Genomic DNA, 17,643 nt, shown 5'->3' with positions numbered 1-17,643 from the left:
TGGTATTCAGACAGCTCGGTGGACAGAGGGAGAATAAAAGAGATACTCCATACCCAAGGTATTCCGCGCTACAGCAGGATATATCTATGGTCCACCCTTGGGATAATTAACCTAAGTTGCCAGCTCAATATTCCAAATCGACATGGCTAAGTACATTTGAGGACAACCAAATATCAGGGTCATTATTAGAGAATGAGACAACAAGCCGGTTTTGGCCCGCGGAGTACTCCGTACGCCAGATAGAGACCGAACTGCTCCGTACGCAATATACATAACACGAGAAAGCAAGGACACAAGTCATCCCTTACGGAATGTTCACTCCCACGGGTGTGGTCGACGATCCAATCTTGGAAATAAATAAGCATAACGGAGTAATAAATGCAAGATGCCAATGGGGGTCACATTCCAGGATGCCTAGCATGAGATGACTCGCAAGTAGTAGGTTAAAAGCGATCAAATAAAACATAAAATAGCCTAAAAGAAAAATATACTTACGGAAAGAAAAAAGAAATTTAGAATGAATTGTCGAAAGACTAGCACTCCATGCGGTGAGAACTATAAGAGAATGGGAAATGAGAATAGAAACCGATACTGAAAAAGCGATGAAAAGTACAGAAATACCGAAACCAACAAAAATTCCCAAAAATCATGTATTTTGCGTACCGTTATAACGAGTCTGAAGCCTTAAGAGGTTGTCGGGGATTCCGTTCCATAATCTTTCTTCATCAGCCAGCCACCCACAAGGAATTGAGCCCTAGATATCTGTTAGAATGACACATAGGATCACATCCTTCCCATAAGGCGCTGATCCGTTGAAGATCCCACGCCTGGGTGGATATTGAATGCAGAATCGCTTGGTTTTCAGCTTTAGATTCACACAGCAAGGGAGAACCACTGCTAGACCGGGCTATCTATCATCTGTGGTTACATGCATTTGGTTCAGAGATACGGAGAGATATTCTGCACATGTTGTCTCTGTATTTGTCTTCTAAATTCTTGGGTTTCCATTATAATCTTGATGTACCTCGAGGACAACCTTGAAGGTTCCCTCATCCCACCAATACCTGTTCAACATCAGGTTCCATCTTGGGACAATTTTCTATTCTCTTCTCTTTGTACTTGTTTTGTTTGTCTTATTCCTTAAAAATATTCCGCTCCAAATTTTAAGCCGCGATGGTTGATCTATCACAAACCAGCCCGGGTCGGCCCGTTTGCCTCGTCTTCGGGCCCCAGATTGCCGAGATCGATGAGAGTCTATTTTACATCAGCCGCAACATCGACGAAAATCCAGCGTTGCACTTCCTCAAGGATGTCTTGCGAGAACTACCGTCTTTATGGTCCACCATTAGTGATACCTGGGCCCCTTTGTCTTCAATCCCTGGAGCGGCTCAACTTACGGCGCTCGCTGATTGTGTTCAGGGGGGGCCGATAGCCACTCACGAAAATCCCACGAATGTGCTCCTGACGCCCCTCACTGTGATTCGACAAATAATCGATGCTTGGAAATTCAAAGAAAAATCGCAGAACAAGTGCAGAATCATGGATGCGCAGGGATTCTGTGTCGGCTTCCTCGCGGCAGTCGCGGTCGCGTGCTCAAATGATGCCAAGGAATTTGCGGATATCGCATCCACCATGGTCCGATTGGCTGTTTGCATTGGAACAGCAGTTGACCTGGATGGCATTTCGCATGGTCAGGCCCGATCTGTGGCTGTCCGATGGAAGTCTGCCAGTGAGAATGAACAACTCAATCGATTATTGACTAGCTCTTCAACGGTGCGTGATATATATTAACCCAACCAATACCCTATATTGTCCAACTTCATATTATCCTACCCATCCTATGGTAGCTGTTTGCGCTTAAGAGGGTACTGACAATGGGACATTTAGGCCTACGTCTCCTGCTTTACGGACACAAACTCGGCCACAGTTACAGTCGCGGAGGACGCAGTAGACGACTTGATCAAGGAGCTGGGAAGCCACGGATTGTCAGTGAAAATTATCGACCTGAAAGGGAGATTTCACCATGCGAGCCATATCACAGCTGTTCAATACCTTAGCAGTCTCTGTGATACAGATGACAGGCTCCGGTTGGCAGGCACTGGTACCTGTGTCCTACCACTAAGGTCCAACGTCGATGGCCATCTGATTGGGAAAATATCTGACATTCACAAAATTGCCCTGGAATCGATCCTGACCAAACCATCGCAGTGGGCTATGACTGTTTCAGCGGCGGTTGAGCATTCGAGGGAGACAAATGACGATCTAAGCCTTGCTGCTATTGGAACCGGCCAGTTTGTTCCACGTCTAGTCAGAAACCGGGTTCTGGATCACACGAACAACAGCTTGTGGGACACCAAACATGAAATGTTGCCAAACGGAATCCACAAATCATCCTTCCCCACGGAATCGATGCAGTCAACTAATATGGCTGCGATGGCCGGGACAGCAACCCCAATTGCCATCACTGGTATGGGATGCCGATATGCCCAGGCAGACTCCCCAGAGCAACTGTGGGAAATGCTCGAGTTGGGGCAGTGCGGTGTCAGCGCTCTTCCGAACGAGCGATTCAAGATGGACAAGCTTCGACGTGAGCCAAAGGGCCCATTTTGGGGAAACTATCTGGCCAATCCCGATGTTTTTGATCATCGCTTCTTTGGCATCTCGGCTCGAGAAGCAGATGCTATGGACCCCCAGCAAAGACTACTTCTTCAGGTCGGATATGAAGCTATGGAGTCAGCTGGTTACTGTGGCCTTCGCAACCCCAATGTCCCGACCGACATTGGTTGTTATGTTGGTGTTGGCTCGGATGACTATACTGAAAATGTTGGATCAACCCATGCGAACGCATTCTCAGCTACAGGAACACTGCAGGCCTTTTGCACTGGCCGCCTTAGTCACTATTTTGGTTGGACTGGGCCGTCGGTAGTGGTTGACACCGCATGCTCTTCAGCAGCGGTGTCTATCCATCTTGCATGCAAGGTAAGATCCCATTATTAACTCCCTACACCACCGAGTTCTAAGGCTCCTCTGAGAACCAATATGGCTGACTCAGTAAACAATTCGGGGCAAACCACAGGCTCTGCAAACCAACGAATGCTCCATTGCCGTGGCAGGTGGCGTAAATGTCATGACCAGCCCACGAGTAACCCAAAACCTAGCGGCGGCCTCCTTCCTCTCACCCACCGGCGCTTCCAAAGCATTTGATGCAACTGCAAATGGTTATTGTCGGGGAGAGGGAGCAGGACTAGTTGTTCTACGACCCTTAGCAGACGCAATTCGCAACGGAGACCCCATTCTTGCCGTAATTGGCGGGTCTGCGGTCAACCAGGGATCCAACTGCTCCCCGATCACTGTGCCAGACTCGAACTCCCAGAGATCCCTTTATCGGAAGGCCCTGCTGGCATCTGGGATTCCTCCAGAAGACGTCACTTACGTTGAAGCACATGGTACAGGTTCGTGAAGCCACTACTAATGTCTTGAAATATATGCCACTAACACAAGTAAAAATAAGGCACGCAAGTGGGCGATCCAATTGAATTTGACAGCATCCGAAAGGCATTTGGAGGACCTGGCCGTAGCGAGAAGCTTCATGTCGGATCTATCAAAGATAACATCGGCCACACAGAGACCGCTTCAGGAGTAGCTGGCCTACTGAAGACTGTCCTAATGATGCAGAAACAACAAATACCCAAGCAAGCCAATTTTGTTCAACTGAACCCCAAGATCCCCGCATTGGATGATGCAGAAATCGCAATTCCAACCAAGTCAATCCACTGGCCGTCCGCTGCTACTTCATCTTCGAATGCCGTGGCAATGGTGACCAATTATGGCGCAGCCGGAAGCAACGCGGCTCTTGTTGTGAAACAATACAAAGCGCCATCCGAACCTTCAAATCGAGCTTCGCTCCTTCCTAGCGAGGTGCCCATTATCTTGGCAGCCAACTCGGTCGAGTCACTTAGATCATACTGCAAGGTTCTGCTTCCAAGTGTCCGGAATGCACAACTGGGCAGTTGTCAAGACATCGCCTATAACTTGGCAGTCAAACAGAGCAGAGACATGGATTACATTTCTACATTAACCGTTCCCGCAGATCAACCCAACGAGCTTATTGCTAAGCTGGAGTCGATGTCAACCGAGACCACCAATCCTAAGAAACAGCCGTCTTCTCGTCTGCCCGTCATCCTGTGCTTTGGTGGGCAAAATGGCAATGAAACAACCCTTTCCGAAGACCTGTTTAATCAGTGTGAACTGCTTCAATATCATTTGGTAAGCCTTATGAATATCTCCCTCCCCCACCCTTTCCCAGGTTTGTGGCTTCTCTGTCATGATAGCTTGCTTACAGTCCGCCTGCACTTGTTTAGATGGAATGTGAAAAGGTTTGTCGAACTCGTGACCTTCCAAGCCTGTTCCCACGTATCTTTCAGACTGGTCCAATTGAAGATACGGTCAGCCTTCATTGCATTTTGTTCTCAATCCAATACGCATCAGCAATGTCATGGATATCTTCTGGACTCCAAGTGGACCGAATTATAGGTCACAGCTTTGGCCAACTTACTGGACTTTGTGTCGCTGGTGGTTTGAACCTTTCAGATGCTCTCTATCTTGTCTCGGAGCGAGCCAGAATGATCCAGAGCATGTGGGGATCTGAGCGTGGAGCTATGCTCTTAGTGGAAGGGACAGAGGCGGATGTACAGAGTTTGTTGAATCGCGCGACACAGCAGATGGCAGATGCGGCAGTGGATGTCGCTTGTGTCAATGGGCCACGCAATATCATATTGGCGGGAGATGAGCGATCTCTACAAATGATTCAGAAGCTGTCAGCGGAAACTCCTTCCATCCTTCGCACAAAGAGATTGAAGAACACACATGCCTTCCATTCCCGCCTGGTGGATAGCATTGTTCCTTCTTTGAGCAAGGTAGCCCAACAGCTTCAATACACGCCACTTTCTATCCCTCTTGAGGCTTGTTGGCAGGACGGCGACTGGTCTTTTGTCTCTCCAGACAAGATTGTGGCCCACAGTCGCGGACGGGTTGACTTCCAGACAGCCGTTGAGCGAGTAGCCCAGAGGATTCAAGGGCCTGCTATCTGGCTGGAGGCAGGATCTGCATCTCCAATAATCCCATTGGTACGACGCGTTATCGACACAGTGACAGCCTCCTCAAAAGACCATCTCTACCAATCCCTCGACCTTGGAGGCCCACAGGGCCAGAAAAATCTTTCACAGGCTACTTGCAATCTGTGGTCCAGAGGTGCGAAGGTACAGTTCTGGCAGTTCCATGGTTCTCAAGCTAAAAGTTACAACTGGATCAACCTACCGCCCTATCAGTTCGCTCAAACACGTCATTGGATTGCATATGATCCAAACGCCTTTGCGCCGTTGCCCGAAGACAAGCCAACCGTGCCTTCTTCGGGTGGCCCGAAAGAGTTTGTGCAGCTGCTCACCAAACAGCCCACCGAGTGCGTATTTGCAATCAATACGAAGGACCATCTTTACCAGGAGTGCACACAAGGCCACGCAGTACTTGATCAGAACCTCTGCCCTGCCTCTCTCTACTTTGAAGTGATCGTTCGGGCCGCGGGACTGGTTCGGCCGGAAAACGATACATCCCCGTCTATGCCTCACCTTCAAAATCTTGCCATTTCAGCTCCGCTTGTGCTCAACCCCACTGGAAATGTTCTGTTGAGTCTTACCCGTGCCCGGGCCGGTGACTCCCCTTGGTCATTCTCTCTATACACTCGTGAGCCCAATACGAACTTGGTGACCACGCATGCAACCGGCGAGATCAGCTTGCACCCCTTTGGCCAGAACACACCTCTCTTCGTTCGCCTTCACTCCATGAACCGGCTAATTGATTCATCCCGAGTGGATTCTATCGCCAATTCACGGGAGTCGAGCGGCCTCAAAGGGTTCGCGGTCTATCAGGCTTTCCGTAGAGTTGTCAATTACGCTGATTGCTATCGCGGCGTTGAACGCGTGTTCGCGACTGAGCATGAGGCCGCTGGAATCGTGAACCTCCTCTCGTCCAAGACAAAGGATGCCGCATGTGATCCCATGCTCGTCGACAATTTCATCCAAGTCGCTGGAATCCACGTCAACTGTCTTTCGGAGACAAATGAAGATGAGGTTTTCGTATGCACTGGGGTTGGAGAAATCTTGATTGGAGAAGCCTTCATGACCCGTGATCCCAAGTCCTCGCGTTCTTGGGGAGTCTACTCCAACATGGACCGATCTGTTAAGAACAAGATAGCTTGTGACACGTTTGTCCTAGATCGGGAGACAGGCAAACTTGCCGTCACCATCCTCTCTGCGGAATTTACTAGCGTCTCCATTGCCGGACTGGCGCGAGTGCTCAAAAAATTGAACAATCAAGCCGATGATGAAAAGGCATCTCCAGACTTGTCTCTTCGGAATGATTCTAAGGTCGATGTCAATCCCACGCCTCAGAACACAGCACCTGTTGTTCAGCCCACTCGCCAAGCTGCCGCAGAACCTGGATATTTTGTGGCCGTCCAAGAGATGCTCTGTGATCTACTCGGGATCGTCTCCGAGGAGTTGTTGCCATCTTCGAATCTTGAAGAAATTGGCGTGGACTCGTTGATGCGAACTGAGGTCCTTGTGGAAATAAAGAAGAGGTTCAATGTCAGCATCGACGCCTCCACCTTGACTGAAATTCCCAATATCCAGGCATTGGTGCAGACGATTTTCCCTGACGCGGCAACCGCCCCTCTCACGCATGGAGTTCACCCGTCATTGGAAATCGAGACCACAGATGTACCTGACTCGGAGAACAATACCCATGTTATCCCAACCCCTATTTCTGATGCTGATGTACATGGCCTGATTGACATCGCACCTACCCTTTTCACTGACATTCAGAGGAGCACGTCGCACAGTGAAATGACCCAATGGAACGGATTTTGTGAATCTGTATATCCCAAACAGATGGCCCTTGTCACAGCTTATGTGGTAGAGGCTTTCAAGTCCCTTGGTGTCTCCCTAGACAAATTTGAGGCTGAGGGTGTTATTCCGCAAGTGCCAGTTCTTAAACAGCATGGCAAGGTTCGAAACCAGCTTTATTCCATCTTGGAGTTCTCGAATCTCATCCGGGCTACCGATCGTGGCTTTGTGCGCACAACGATCCCTGTGCCCACAATTTCGTCTGACGTATTGCATGAGGAAATCATTCGCCTCTATCCCCAGCACAGATCTGAGCACCACCTTCTCAAGACGACGGGCTCGCGACTCAGTGACTGTTTGAGCGGAGCAGCTGACCCACTCTCCCTCCTCTTTCAAGATGCGGAGGCTCGCCGACTGATGGAGGATGTGTACACCAACGCTCCAATGTTCAAGGGTGCGACTAATCACCTGGCCCAATACCTTGTCAACCTCCTTGGTCGCATGGATACCACGAGGGAAATCAATATTCTCGAAATTGGGGGTGGCACTGGGGGTACAACAAAGGCTTTGTTGAATCAGCTCACTGCTGTCCCCGGTCTTCGTTTCCAGTACACATTCACGGACCTGTCCTCAGGGCTGCTGACTCTGGCACGCAAGAAGTTTAAGCATTACAACTTCATGAAATACCAAGTCCTCAATGTTGAACAGACTCCTACGCCTGACATGGTCGGTCAATATGATATCATCCTATCCAGCAACTGTGTGCATGCAACCCGCAATTTGGTTCAGTCATGCTCAAACATCAACAAGCTTCTACGACCAGACGGGATTCTTTGCCTAATCGAGCTCACGCGCAACTTGTTCTGGTTCGATCTTGTCTTCGGTCTGCTGGAAGGCTGGTGGCTGTTTGAGGATGGTCGGCAACACGCCCTTGCGACTGAGCACATGTGGAAGCAAACCCTTGTCCAATCGGGCTTCCAATGGGTTGACTGGACACACAATGACTCCGAAGAATCCAACGTCCTTCGTGTAATTACTGCGTCGCCGACCTCAGCCGTCATTTTACCCCCAACCCCCGGGAGTCCCTTGCGTGTCATGAACGAGGAGACGGTACCTTATGGCAAGAATGGTGCCGTGGAGCTCTCTGCAGACATTTACTATCCCCGGGATCTCCAGCCTATTGGAAAACCCCGTCCAATCGGTACGTAGACGAACTTGCTTCCCGGTCCTCTTCCGCGACCCATGACAAACCTCCTTCTTACACTCGACAAACAGCTCTTCTTATCCATGGTGGAGGACACATCATGCTTTCGCGCCGGGACGTCCGCAGCAAGCAAGTCAAGATGCTCCTCGATGCGGGATTCTTGCCGGTTAGTGTGGATTACCGGCTGTGCCCAGAGGTTTCTCTGTCGGAAGGCCCAATGCATGATGTATGCGATGCTCTCTCATGGGCTCGCAATGTCCTGCCTAAGTTATCTTTTTGTCGTCCCGATATACAATCTGATGGAACCCAAGTGGTGGCGGTTGGGTGGTCTACCGGTGCCCATCTGGCCATGACATTGGCTTGGACTGCTGAGCAGAGGGGCATCGAGCCTCCCCAGGCTATACTCGCATTTTACGGGCCTACCGACTATGAAGACCCATTCTGGTCTAAGCCCAATTTCCCATATGGAAAGAGTGCCGCCTCGCCAGAAATGAGCTACAACCTGTGGGAAGGCATGCACGAGACACCCATCACTGCCTACAATCCTCCGGCCAACCAAAATGCCCTTGGCGGCTGGATGTCACCGGCGGATCCTCGCAGTCGAATTGCATTACACATGAACTGGAAAGGACAAAGCCTGCCTATGTTGTTGCACGGAGGCCACTTCTGGTCGGCTCATAAGGACGGCGACTGTGGCGAGGACTTGCCCGTTCCGACTCTTAAGGAAATCCAAGCAGTAAGCCCTCTGGCACAGATTCGCAATGGGTGTTACAAGACGCCTACTTTCATTATCCACGGGACGCTTGATGATCTCATTCCAGTGGAACAGGCCCAGAGGACATCGCAGGAGCTGGTTACGAAGGGCGTTGAGGTTGAACTCCGCATTGTGGATAAGGCAGTGCATCTTTTTGATATTTATCCTGGGTTTGAGAAAGACCACGCAGCTGCTCAAGCTGTTCAAGATGGTTACGAGTTTCTGCGCGATCATGTTAGATATTAGTCGATTGGGACTCTTGCTTGTTTGTATCTTACTTCCTACCTCATAATTATTACATTAATATATGAATGAACCTTTCGGACGATCTCACAATATGCTTGTGTGCTTCGTATCGATTAAGCCTCCACGGCTAGAATCATATTGCTGCTCATGATTATATTGACGAAGTCAACATACCGTGAACATATATCTTACAACACCACAATATCGTCGGTACTCGAGTAACCTAGTTCTCTTTATTTTGGCTATATCATCTTCCTTCAAGAATGAATCTATCCATATTATTTGCCAGCTAGTCACATAGAAATAGGCTAGTCTTCCAGAGTTACTCCCTTGCGATACCACCCTCCAGGCTGACTTCCAGTGGTGTCCACCCGCGCTGCCCAAAAGTTTCACGCAGTAACTTCTCGGCTCTTGCTGCTGGGACGATATCCCCAATCGTCGGCTCCTCCTTTACAGGAGCAGCTGGGATACGAGCATTATTGGGCTGAATCCTTTTGAGGATCTCAATAACATCCCCCCATATGAATGGGGTTGCCGCGGCGAAGAGACGCTCGGAGCGCACGCTAGGACTGATCAGAGCTATGGCGTGTAGACGAGCAGTGTCTTCCACGTCCACAAACCAAGCTAGGAAAATTAGTTAGTTGTTACTTGGTCTGTCCACCTGATTCGGAATACTAACGCAGTGGGAGAAATTTGAATGGCGTCGTATCTCCTTTGAGCAGTCCAGAGACATATCCCATAGTTGAACCACCAATGTTCGGATGAAGAATTTTTCCCAACTTCGAATGATCTCGCGGTCAACTCTTAATTTCAGATATAGACGAGATGTTCCACCTCTCTGGAAATACTCACTGTAAGCCACGGAAGAACGGTGTTGAGCTCAAAGTGTGGCTGGTTCTTCTCAACCCATTTCCACGCCTGTCTCTCGCCTTCGACCTTGCATGCTCTATAGATGGGCACAGTGGTTCCACCTTTAGATGCCTGTTCGAGGCTCTTGTCCCATGTGTCTATATGGATTTTGTCAGCCTGGGCTTAACCTTGTTGCCGTATACATGTAGTGTGATGCATATATTGGGGTTGTCTTACCAACATCTAACTTGAACCCTTTTCCGGCAGGGTAGCCGGCCGCTACGATAGACGAAGTGAGAACAACTCGCTTAATTGTTGGTTTCGTCGACGCCGCTTTGAGAAGATTGACGACTCCATTCACAGTGTAGGCTGTTGCGCTTTCCACGGTTTCCGCAGCAGTGCTAGAAGGTAAGCCTTGAGCCTAGGTATGTCAAAGGTCAACTCATATTTTTGACAGAACAACCTAGTATAAAGGAAACATACAACATGAATGACTCCTGATACCCCCTTCACGCTCTCGTCAAAGGCATCGGACTGCTGGAAGTCTGAAACCACTATGAGTTCGAAACGCCCCGAGCCGTATCGTTTCTCGAAATACTCAGTCAGCCATGGCATTGGCGTGCGTACCGTGCCTTGCACTAAATATCCAAGATCTAATAGAACCTTGATGATGTGCGAGGCAATGTAACCATTTGCCCCAGTCACGAGGACTTTAGAGCCTGGAGGAACGATGTGATTCTGAGCCTGCGTCATTCTGTTGGTCAAATTTTCTGCTCTTTGCGAGAAGTTCCCTTAGATCACAGAATTTGCTCAAAATATGCCGTATATTGCTCGAGTCCCCTTCAACTGTGCCACGAAGGATCCGTCCTTGAAGGGAACTAGCGGTGAGACCGAGGGTAGTAATTAACTATACAATGCAGCGTTGATCGAAGCGTTGAGACTTGAGACTAGTAATTATGGGGTTGTCTCAAGAGACGATCTATCAAGTTCGGTATTTCTGGAGCTCCACAAGTCGACGTGCATTAACGTGCATAGACTTGGAAACGTGCAGTGCTTGTTTTATGTGAGCTGTGTCATGTCACTTCGAGATCGACACGGGACCTCCACTGCTCTGCATGTTGCGGTGGGTTTATTACATACAACATACGCAGCAGAACGAGATGTAACACAAATTCCCTTGGAGTGTTGTGTCTGGTCCCTTGCATCGTATGATCACATTCCTAGTTACATGTCAATACGGACACTGCCGTATACACGATATCCAGGAGAGACGCGATGACCATACATGTGTATTTTTCTTTCCTTGTGCAGGTCAATCGATAGGGATTGCCGAAATAGTCGAAATAGTTCCAGGCCTAGAGGGAGTAAATTCGGAGACCTCATGTAGAGAAGATTGTCTCCAACATCTGCAACAAGACTTTTACATCCCAATCAAATTGCACTGTGCCATCCCCCCTTTTCCTCCTATTACTCATTACACCAACATGTCACTCCTTCAAGACATTGTAAGCCTTGGCCACTAATGGCTCTCATAAACGAAGGTCTTACTAATCGATATTCAGGTCTTGATCATCACAGGCAGCGCGTCTGGAATCGGACTGGCAACAGCCACCGCAGCTCTAAGCCAAGGGGCTAAAATCCTAGGTGTTGATGTCTCATGGGCTCCCGTGTCACTCACTGAACACGCAAGTTACAAGTTTATACAAGCAAATCTCACCCATGAGGCAACACCGAAGCAAGTGGTAGAAACATGTATCAAAGAGTTTGGACGAATCGATGGTCTGCTCAACATCGCCGGCATCATGGACCAGAATTCCAGCGTCGATAGTCTCACAGACGACATGTGGGAGCGATGCATTGCAATCAATTTGACTGCTCCAGTAAAGCTCATGCGTGAAGTCATTCCTATCATGCGACAGCAAAAGAGTGGAAGTATTGTCAACGTCGGCAGTAAAGCAGCCACGAGTGGTGCTGCGTCCGGCGTCGCTTACACAGCCAGTGAGTACTCCCCTACCATGAATCGGAGTATGTATCAGTATCCTGACAGTTCATTTTCAGGTAAACATGGGCTGATGGGTGCAACTAAAAATGTTGCTTGGAGGTACAAGCAAGAGGGGATTCGCTGCAATGCCGTTTGCCCGGGTGGTACGTTGACCAACATATATTATTAACTTTATATCTTGTGCTATCCGCTTATGCTTTCTAACAGGAGTTCCAACTGGCATTGTACAAGCCTCCGATCCAACCACCTGGGACAAGGATGCACTAGCGACAATGTCGCATATCCACCAGGCACATGCTGCTGATAGGCAGGAAGGCCTGGGGGTCGAGGCCGAAGACATTGCCAACTGTCTTCTCTTTCTGGTCTCTAGTCAGAGCAAGAGAATTAACGGGGCGATCATTCCCGTCGACAATGCTTGGTCCGTGATCTAGTTCGAAATTCGTTGCGAACTTTGAACTAAGTGAAAGGGAAACTGAACCAGACTTTGAAGTTGGATCTTGATGAGGCAATTGGTATTTCATTTCTCATACATATAAATCAGGCTCTTCCCATCTCGTTTCTCGAGGTAGATAACAACCATGTGGCACAGGAAGTCTCAGGGCGTGGACGAAACGCTTGTTTGGGCATGTTGTACCTGAAGAAAGAAACATAACAGTTGTCTAGCTACGCAGGCAATATTCAATCATAAAACCAAACAACCAAAACAAAGTAGCAAGGAAAAAAGCGGACTTGGCGTAGGATTCAACTCCAGACGACTTCCCTACCTGAGTCGCTCTAAGAAGAACCCAGAATCCGCAGAAATGACCTCCAACAGACAGGACGAAAAATGGCAAACCAAGACCAGTCAGAACTCCTGCCATCGCAAGGAAGCCGGTGGATGCACAAAGGAGGGAATACGACAGGAGCTGAATGGAGTCTCTGAATCGGACCGCCATGCTTTTCACCCCGACCTTCAAGTCCTCCTCCGTATCCTGGCGGGAGTAAATTACATCGATCATAATAATGACCGATCCAATAAACAGGAACATGCACACAGTCGGCGTCATCTGTGAGAGAGGATCCAGCCCGAGACTGTGCATTGCCATCGGAACAGCCCAGCCGATGTTCATCAAGGTAATCTGAGGATAGTCGGTAAACCGCTTGCCAAATGGGTATGACAGTGCAAAGAATGTGACAATGAGGCAATCCACAGTGCAGGCCCATGGAAGAAATATCAAAACAGTGCCTCCGCAGGCGAACAGAGCGACGGTGAGTAAGAGGGCATTTGATGGGGAGACCGCACCCCGCGGCAGGGGTCGGGATTTGGTCCGAGATATTTGACTATCCAAGTCCATGTCAATGAGATCGTCCCAAACACACCCCGCACTTCGAAGGAATATGGACCAGATGGATAGAAGCATGGCACGGTGCAAGAGAACAGCGATTGGGATCTTCGTGGATGAAATGGATGCGCTAAAGGCAACGCCCACGAGATAAGGGGATGTATTGAGGTAGAACCCCAACAATCGGTGGATCCGCATCAGCTCAGCATACGGTGCTATCCCGGGGTGGAATAAGTCCAGGATTTTACCCTGTGGTGGTACTTCTTCTTTCTCATTTCGTCGTGTCATCGTGGCGTGTGAAAGTGGAATGCGGTGATGAAGCGCCAGAGTGTAGAGAATGGGTGAAACGGGGAAGCAATAATAGAAGAGGTATGTAGTGAAAGCGCGTGGAAAGCCAAATATCAGATGACGAAAGGGGCCATAGAGATTTTAATGAAATATGTCGGTGAATCTCACTATGGTCTCGTACAAGTCAACTCGTAAGTTGAGACTATTCATGTATTCAGTAAAAGGCCAAGAACATCCCTTCATCGGGACCATTCCTTTGGCGCTCTTGGCTCCACTGATAGCCACTATGTGGCCAGCTGATTCTCATTCCATTTGGGCGAGATTTTGTTGGCTAATGGAACGATAGACAGATCTACTGCATTAGCTCAATTATTTATTCCTATGTTTATGTAGACTACATATGTATGCAACCCCCTAGTGTGTTTTATGCAGTGTTCGGCTGGCCAGCCTTGCGCCTTTGCTTTTGCCGATCAATTGATGATATACTCCATGTATTGTAGATACTAGCCGAGTCCACCAGTTACAGAATAATCCTATGCAAACAATTACTGATATGTAAATACGGAGTATAGTCTCATGGGGTTCATGATCGACGCGGGACACATGCATACCTAGGTAGTCTTTGTACTGACACCGTCACAAGTTTTATGTAAAATCAAAGGTTCCTTTACAAAGACATGCCACAATTTGTCTTACCGAAAGTGGGTCACGAGATGGTCGAATGCAGATATGATCCAAGCCAAGGGAAAAACAAGAATAGAGCCAGAGAAGACACCCAGAGTAGCGTCCACTGCCGCTGAGGGCTTTCTTCGCTTTTTTGAAATTGTGCCACGCGCCCAGTCTCAAGCCGATCCGGCCGTGGAAGAAAATCAATAGTATCCCCTCCAGCCAGAGTCTTGATTGTCCGGTTCTCTATGAGACCACCAACATACTGAAACACATATCGACCCACCACAGCCTTGAGCCAGCTGTCTCGGGTATGAAACCGAGCTCCAAATCTTGACCTCTGGTAGGTACTTTTTGCAGGTTCATATCGTAGAGACTTGTATTCCTGGAGCATTGTCTCGATGCAACTCTCCGAGGGCTTGTTCAAGTCATCCGCGTGGATCATCCGATTTATCAGAGATGCGAGGACGGCAACATCTTCAATGGCTGTGTTTGCTCCTTGTCCAATATTCGGTGTCATCTGGAGAAGAAGAAATTTTGTTAGATAATGGAAACCCCAGTTCATCTAGGATAGCTGGCAGATCTTACCTTGTGTACGCTATCTCCAAGGATGACTATCCGATTCAAGCTCCAGGTTTCAAAAATCCCTTCCTCAAGTGCTGTCATTGACGCTACCACCTTGGTCTTCCAGAGGTCACCCACGGTAATATCCTGCCATATGACCACGTTTTGCATCTTGCCACAGAGATCAGCTGCGTCATTGGGAGAATACCGCGGAGCATTGGGATAAGTGTAGACACGGTCCAATTTTTGAATGATGAACCAAAACACTCGACCATCCTTTCCGTGGAACGTAATCACGCAGAATTTGTCGCCGTAATGGTTTATATGCTCTCCGCTTCGCAGTCCGGGTATTGGTCGCGATATTCCAAAGACACATGCGTACTCAACCGTAAGAGCTAACGAGAAGAAATGCAATAGTTAGTTCAGGTCTAACAAATTCGGATTCAAGTGTAGGGTGCTTCTGCTGCCTACTTTTCCTTTCTTGGGGAGTGATCATTCCAGGATATAGTTCATCTGCCAGTCGCCACATTTCAGAGCGTATACGACTGTGGACACCGTCCGCACCGACAATGAGGTCTCCTCGGAATACACTTCCATCCTCCGTCACCACACTTGCGCTGTCACCCAGCAGTCGCACTTCGGATACCCTCTGGTTGGTAATTATATTTGACTTGTCGGGGTAGTTCTGAAATAATATTTCAAGAACCTTTTGTCGGTCGAGTGAGACGATGGGGTACTTAAATCTGGATTTGAGCAGTCAGGATACATGTGGGGTATCTCACTCGAGATTCGAGAGGAGACGCTGGGTAAAAACCTTTCGTGAATTGTCTTAGGCAGGAAACTGCTAAATGAATAGTCGTCAGGGAAGGAAAGATGCATGCGACTTATCGGCGCAGTGAGCTCTTCCAGACTTTGGTAGAGACCAAGTTGATCAAGTATCTGTGCTCCATTAGGCCAGACACCAATAAAGGCACCTTCCTGGGGAGCAATTTCCGCTCGCTTTTCAATAACGATATGGTCGATATTGGCTTTGGACAACGAATGGGCTAATGTCAACCCAGCGATAGATCCCCCAACAATGATGACTTTGAACTTATGTGTCTCCATGCTATCCGCCATGTCTGCGCTTAGAAAGATACGAATGCTTCTAATGGCTGCATCTAATAATGCTTGTTGGCGGTGAAGAATGTCGGAGATAAGTCTGTTGACCCGGACGATCAAATATGAAGCCCTGGAGCTATCTCCAAGTTACAAATCACAGCACGGAGTACTCCGTGTCCGTGGACCCCTTCATAGGTACTGCAATGCAATTTCTTATTTAGTTGCACTTATTACGCATTTCCCTTTTAATGTGGTTGTCTTTTTCTCCTTTTTTCCCCCGTTTTTTGGTTCCTTATTTTGTGTACAAAATGTGCATAACTCTCGCTCCTTGCAGATACTGCGTTTCACCAACCCTGTTTATAACCTTTTCTTATTGTAGTGTGACACATATTCAGCCACTTTAAATTGCGATTTTGTGGTCGATCCTTATAATGACCCTGAAATATAACACTTTCGAATATACCCCGAATGTCCTCATTCTTAACCTACCGAGCAGTACGTCACATTCCCCCAACAACTTTTCATTTAGGTATCACGCTTCAAGCTGCCTTTCCTGACTTTGTCTTTTTCTTTTTGTCTCCCTCGTCATTGACCAACTCCTGACGCCGAATCACGTAGTAGCAGATCGGATAGGTAAAATCAAGAATCAAGGTCAACCCGATGTAGAACTTGCACATAGGGCTCTCAAACCAAGGTCCTGCAGCATTGCCAGTGAGGTAGTAGATAGTCAACTTAATGAATCCACCAAAAGTAGCGACCGCTCTCAACAGCCTTCTGCCATGTCAGCCTCACGAAATGAAGTGCCTGGCCTGTAAACTTACCAAGTCAACAAGGAAGCACCGCGGGTACTATTGCGGGAAAGAATCTGAGCAATTGGCCCAAGACTCGCCAGTGTCTGGCATAGCACACCCCCATAGAAAAACCCCAAGTCAGGCCCAACCTCCCGCGCAAACGAATATTGACCGATGGCAAAGCCAATAGTCACTATTCCATAGAGGAAGTAAAGGTTTCGTTGAATGAGGGGGAAATAGTCCCACTCATTGTGCGCATTTTTGATGATAAAGAAGATGACGATGCAATGGACCAAAAACCAGACTCGAACTCCTCCTTCCCAATGGGCACTCGCCTTTGGGTAGATAAAGGCATAGATAAACTCCCACCCAATGTCATTGCAGAGGGGGAAGATACCTGTGCTGGGGATCTTGTCTTTTTGCGAAGTGCGCAACATGCTGAAATAGTTCAAAGTCCAGCAAATTCCAGCTAGAATTCGGAGAAATTCCGCGACCGACGCCAAGGCATCTCGATGCTTCAGGACTGCGGAGAGCAAAGTCGATTTCTCCATTGTTTGTGGTCGTATGGAAGATCTCAAATGAGCAGGTGTGTCAACAGGATAATAGGAATGAGAACGAGTGTGTCCTCAAGTCCAGGACATAGTTTTACTTTCAGGGGCTGCGATATCTGGCTGGTGGCTAGCTGTAAACTGCAGAATGGATGATCCAGAGTACGCGTGAGAATGCAAGGACTGATCCAATCGACATTTTTCGTCAGTCTACAGGGTTGAACGAAGTACACAAACTGCTTCCGAGCATAATTATGCTGGGATTCGTAATTAGAGTTGTTGACATATTGCCCATCACCACTGAGTATTGAAATATTATTTTATGTATCCCTTGATCGTCACTGCATATGCTACATAGCTGAATGACATTTCATATACATACCTAGGTACCATACCGTACACCAAGGCG

General features: G+C 48.3%; 6 protein-coding genes across 6 annotated transcripts; 2 read left to right on the top strand and 4 right to left on the bottom strand.

Annotated features, from left to right (window-relative positions):
• Positions 1-1,173: 1,173 nt before the first annotated feature.
• Positions 1,174-9,103, top strand: N7525_004102 (CAZyme family CE10; the record flags this gene model as incomplete). The annotated part of the gene is made up of 6 exons (XM_061212915.1): positions 1,174-1,773; positions 1,888-2,979; positions 3,077-3,452; positions 3,512-4,306; positions 4,534-8,100; positions 8,175-9,103. 6 exons carry the CDS (start codon positions 1,174-1,176, stop codon positions 9,101-9,103), a joined length of 7,359 nt encoding a protein of 2,452 aa, XP_061069936.1.
• Positions 9,104-9,425: 322 nt separating this feature from the next.
• N7525_004101 (uncharacterized protein) lies at positions 9,426-10,705 on the bottom strand (the record flags this gene model as incomplete). The annotated part of the gene is made up of 5 exons (XM_002566134.1): positions 9,426-9,727; positions 9,783-9,882; positions 9,956-10,110; positions 10,190-10,373; positions 10,436-10,705. 5 exons carry the CDS (start codon positions 10,703-10,705, stop codon positions 9,426-9,428), a joined length of 1,011 nt encoding a protein of 336 aa, XP_002566180.1.
• A 731-nt stretch (positions 10,706-11,436) lies between these two features.
• N7525_004100 (SDR family NAD(P)-dependent oxidoreductase) lies at positions 11,437-12,385 on the top strand (the record flags this gene model as incomplete). The annotated part of the gene is made up of 4 exons (XM_002566135.1): positions 11,437-11,457; positions 11,515-11,950; positions 12,011-12,097; positions 12,162-12,385. 4 exons carry the CDS (start codon positions 11,437-11,439, stop codon positions 12,383-12,385), a joined length of 768 nt encoding a protein of 255 aa, XP_002566181.1.
• A 228-nt stretch (positions 12,386-12,613) lies between these two features.
• Positions 12,614-13,564, bottom strand: N7525_004099 (4-hydroxybenzoate octaprenyltransferase; the record flags this gene model as incomplete). The annotated part of the gene is made up of 1 exon (XM_002566136.2): positions 12,614-13,564. One exon carries the CDS (start codon positions 13,562-13,564, stop codon positions 12,614-12,616), a length of 951 nt encoding a protein of 316 aa, XP_002566182.2.
• Positions 13,565-14,270: 706 nt separating this feature from the next.
• N7525_004098 (FAD-dependent oxidoreductase) lies at positions 14,271-15,913 on the bottom strand (the record flags this gene model as incomplete). Its single annotated transcript, XM_061212914.1, has 4 exons — positions 14,271-14,750; positions 14,819-15,189; positions 15,266-15,537; positions 15,609-15,913. 4 exons carry the CDS (start codon positions 15,911-15,913, stop codon positions 14,271-14,273), a joined length of 1,428 nt encoding a protein of 475 aa, XP_061069935.1.
• Positions 15,914-16,434: 521 nt separating this feature from the next.
• On the bottom strand, positions 16,435-17,237 carry N7525_004097 (uncharacterized protein; the record flags this gene model as incomplete). Its single annotated transcript, XM_002566138.2, has 2 exons — positions 16,435-16,666; positions 16,717-17,237. 2 exons carry the CDS (start codon positions 17,235-17,237, stop codon positions 16,435-16,437), a joined length of 753 nt encoding a protein of 250 aa, XP_002566184.2.
• Positions 17,238-17,643: the final 406 nt, after the last annotated feature.

The sequence above is a fragment of the Penicillium rubens genome (assembly GCF_028828025.1).
Source record: "Penicillium rubens strain IBT 27055 chromosome Unknown utg000002l_segment0_segment0, whole genome shotgun sequence".
Lineage (NCBI taxonomy): Eukaryota > Fungi > Ascomycota > Eurotiomycetes > Eurotiales > Aspergillaceae > Penicillium > Penicillium rubens.
Note: the sequence above shows the minus strand (reverse complement) of the source record. Positions and strands in the feature narration are given on the sequence as shown.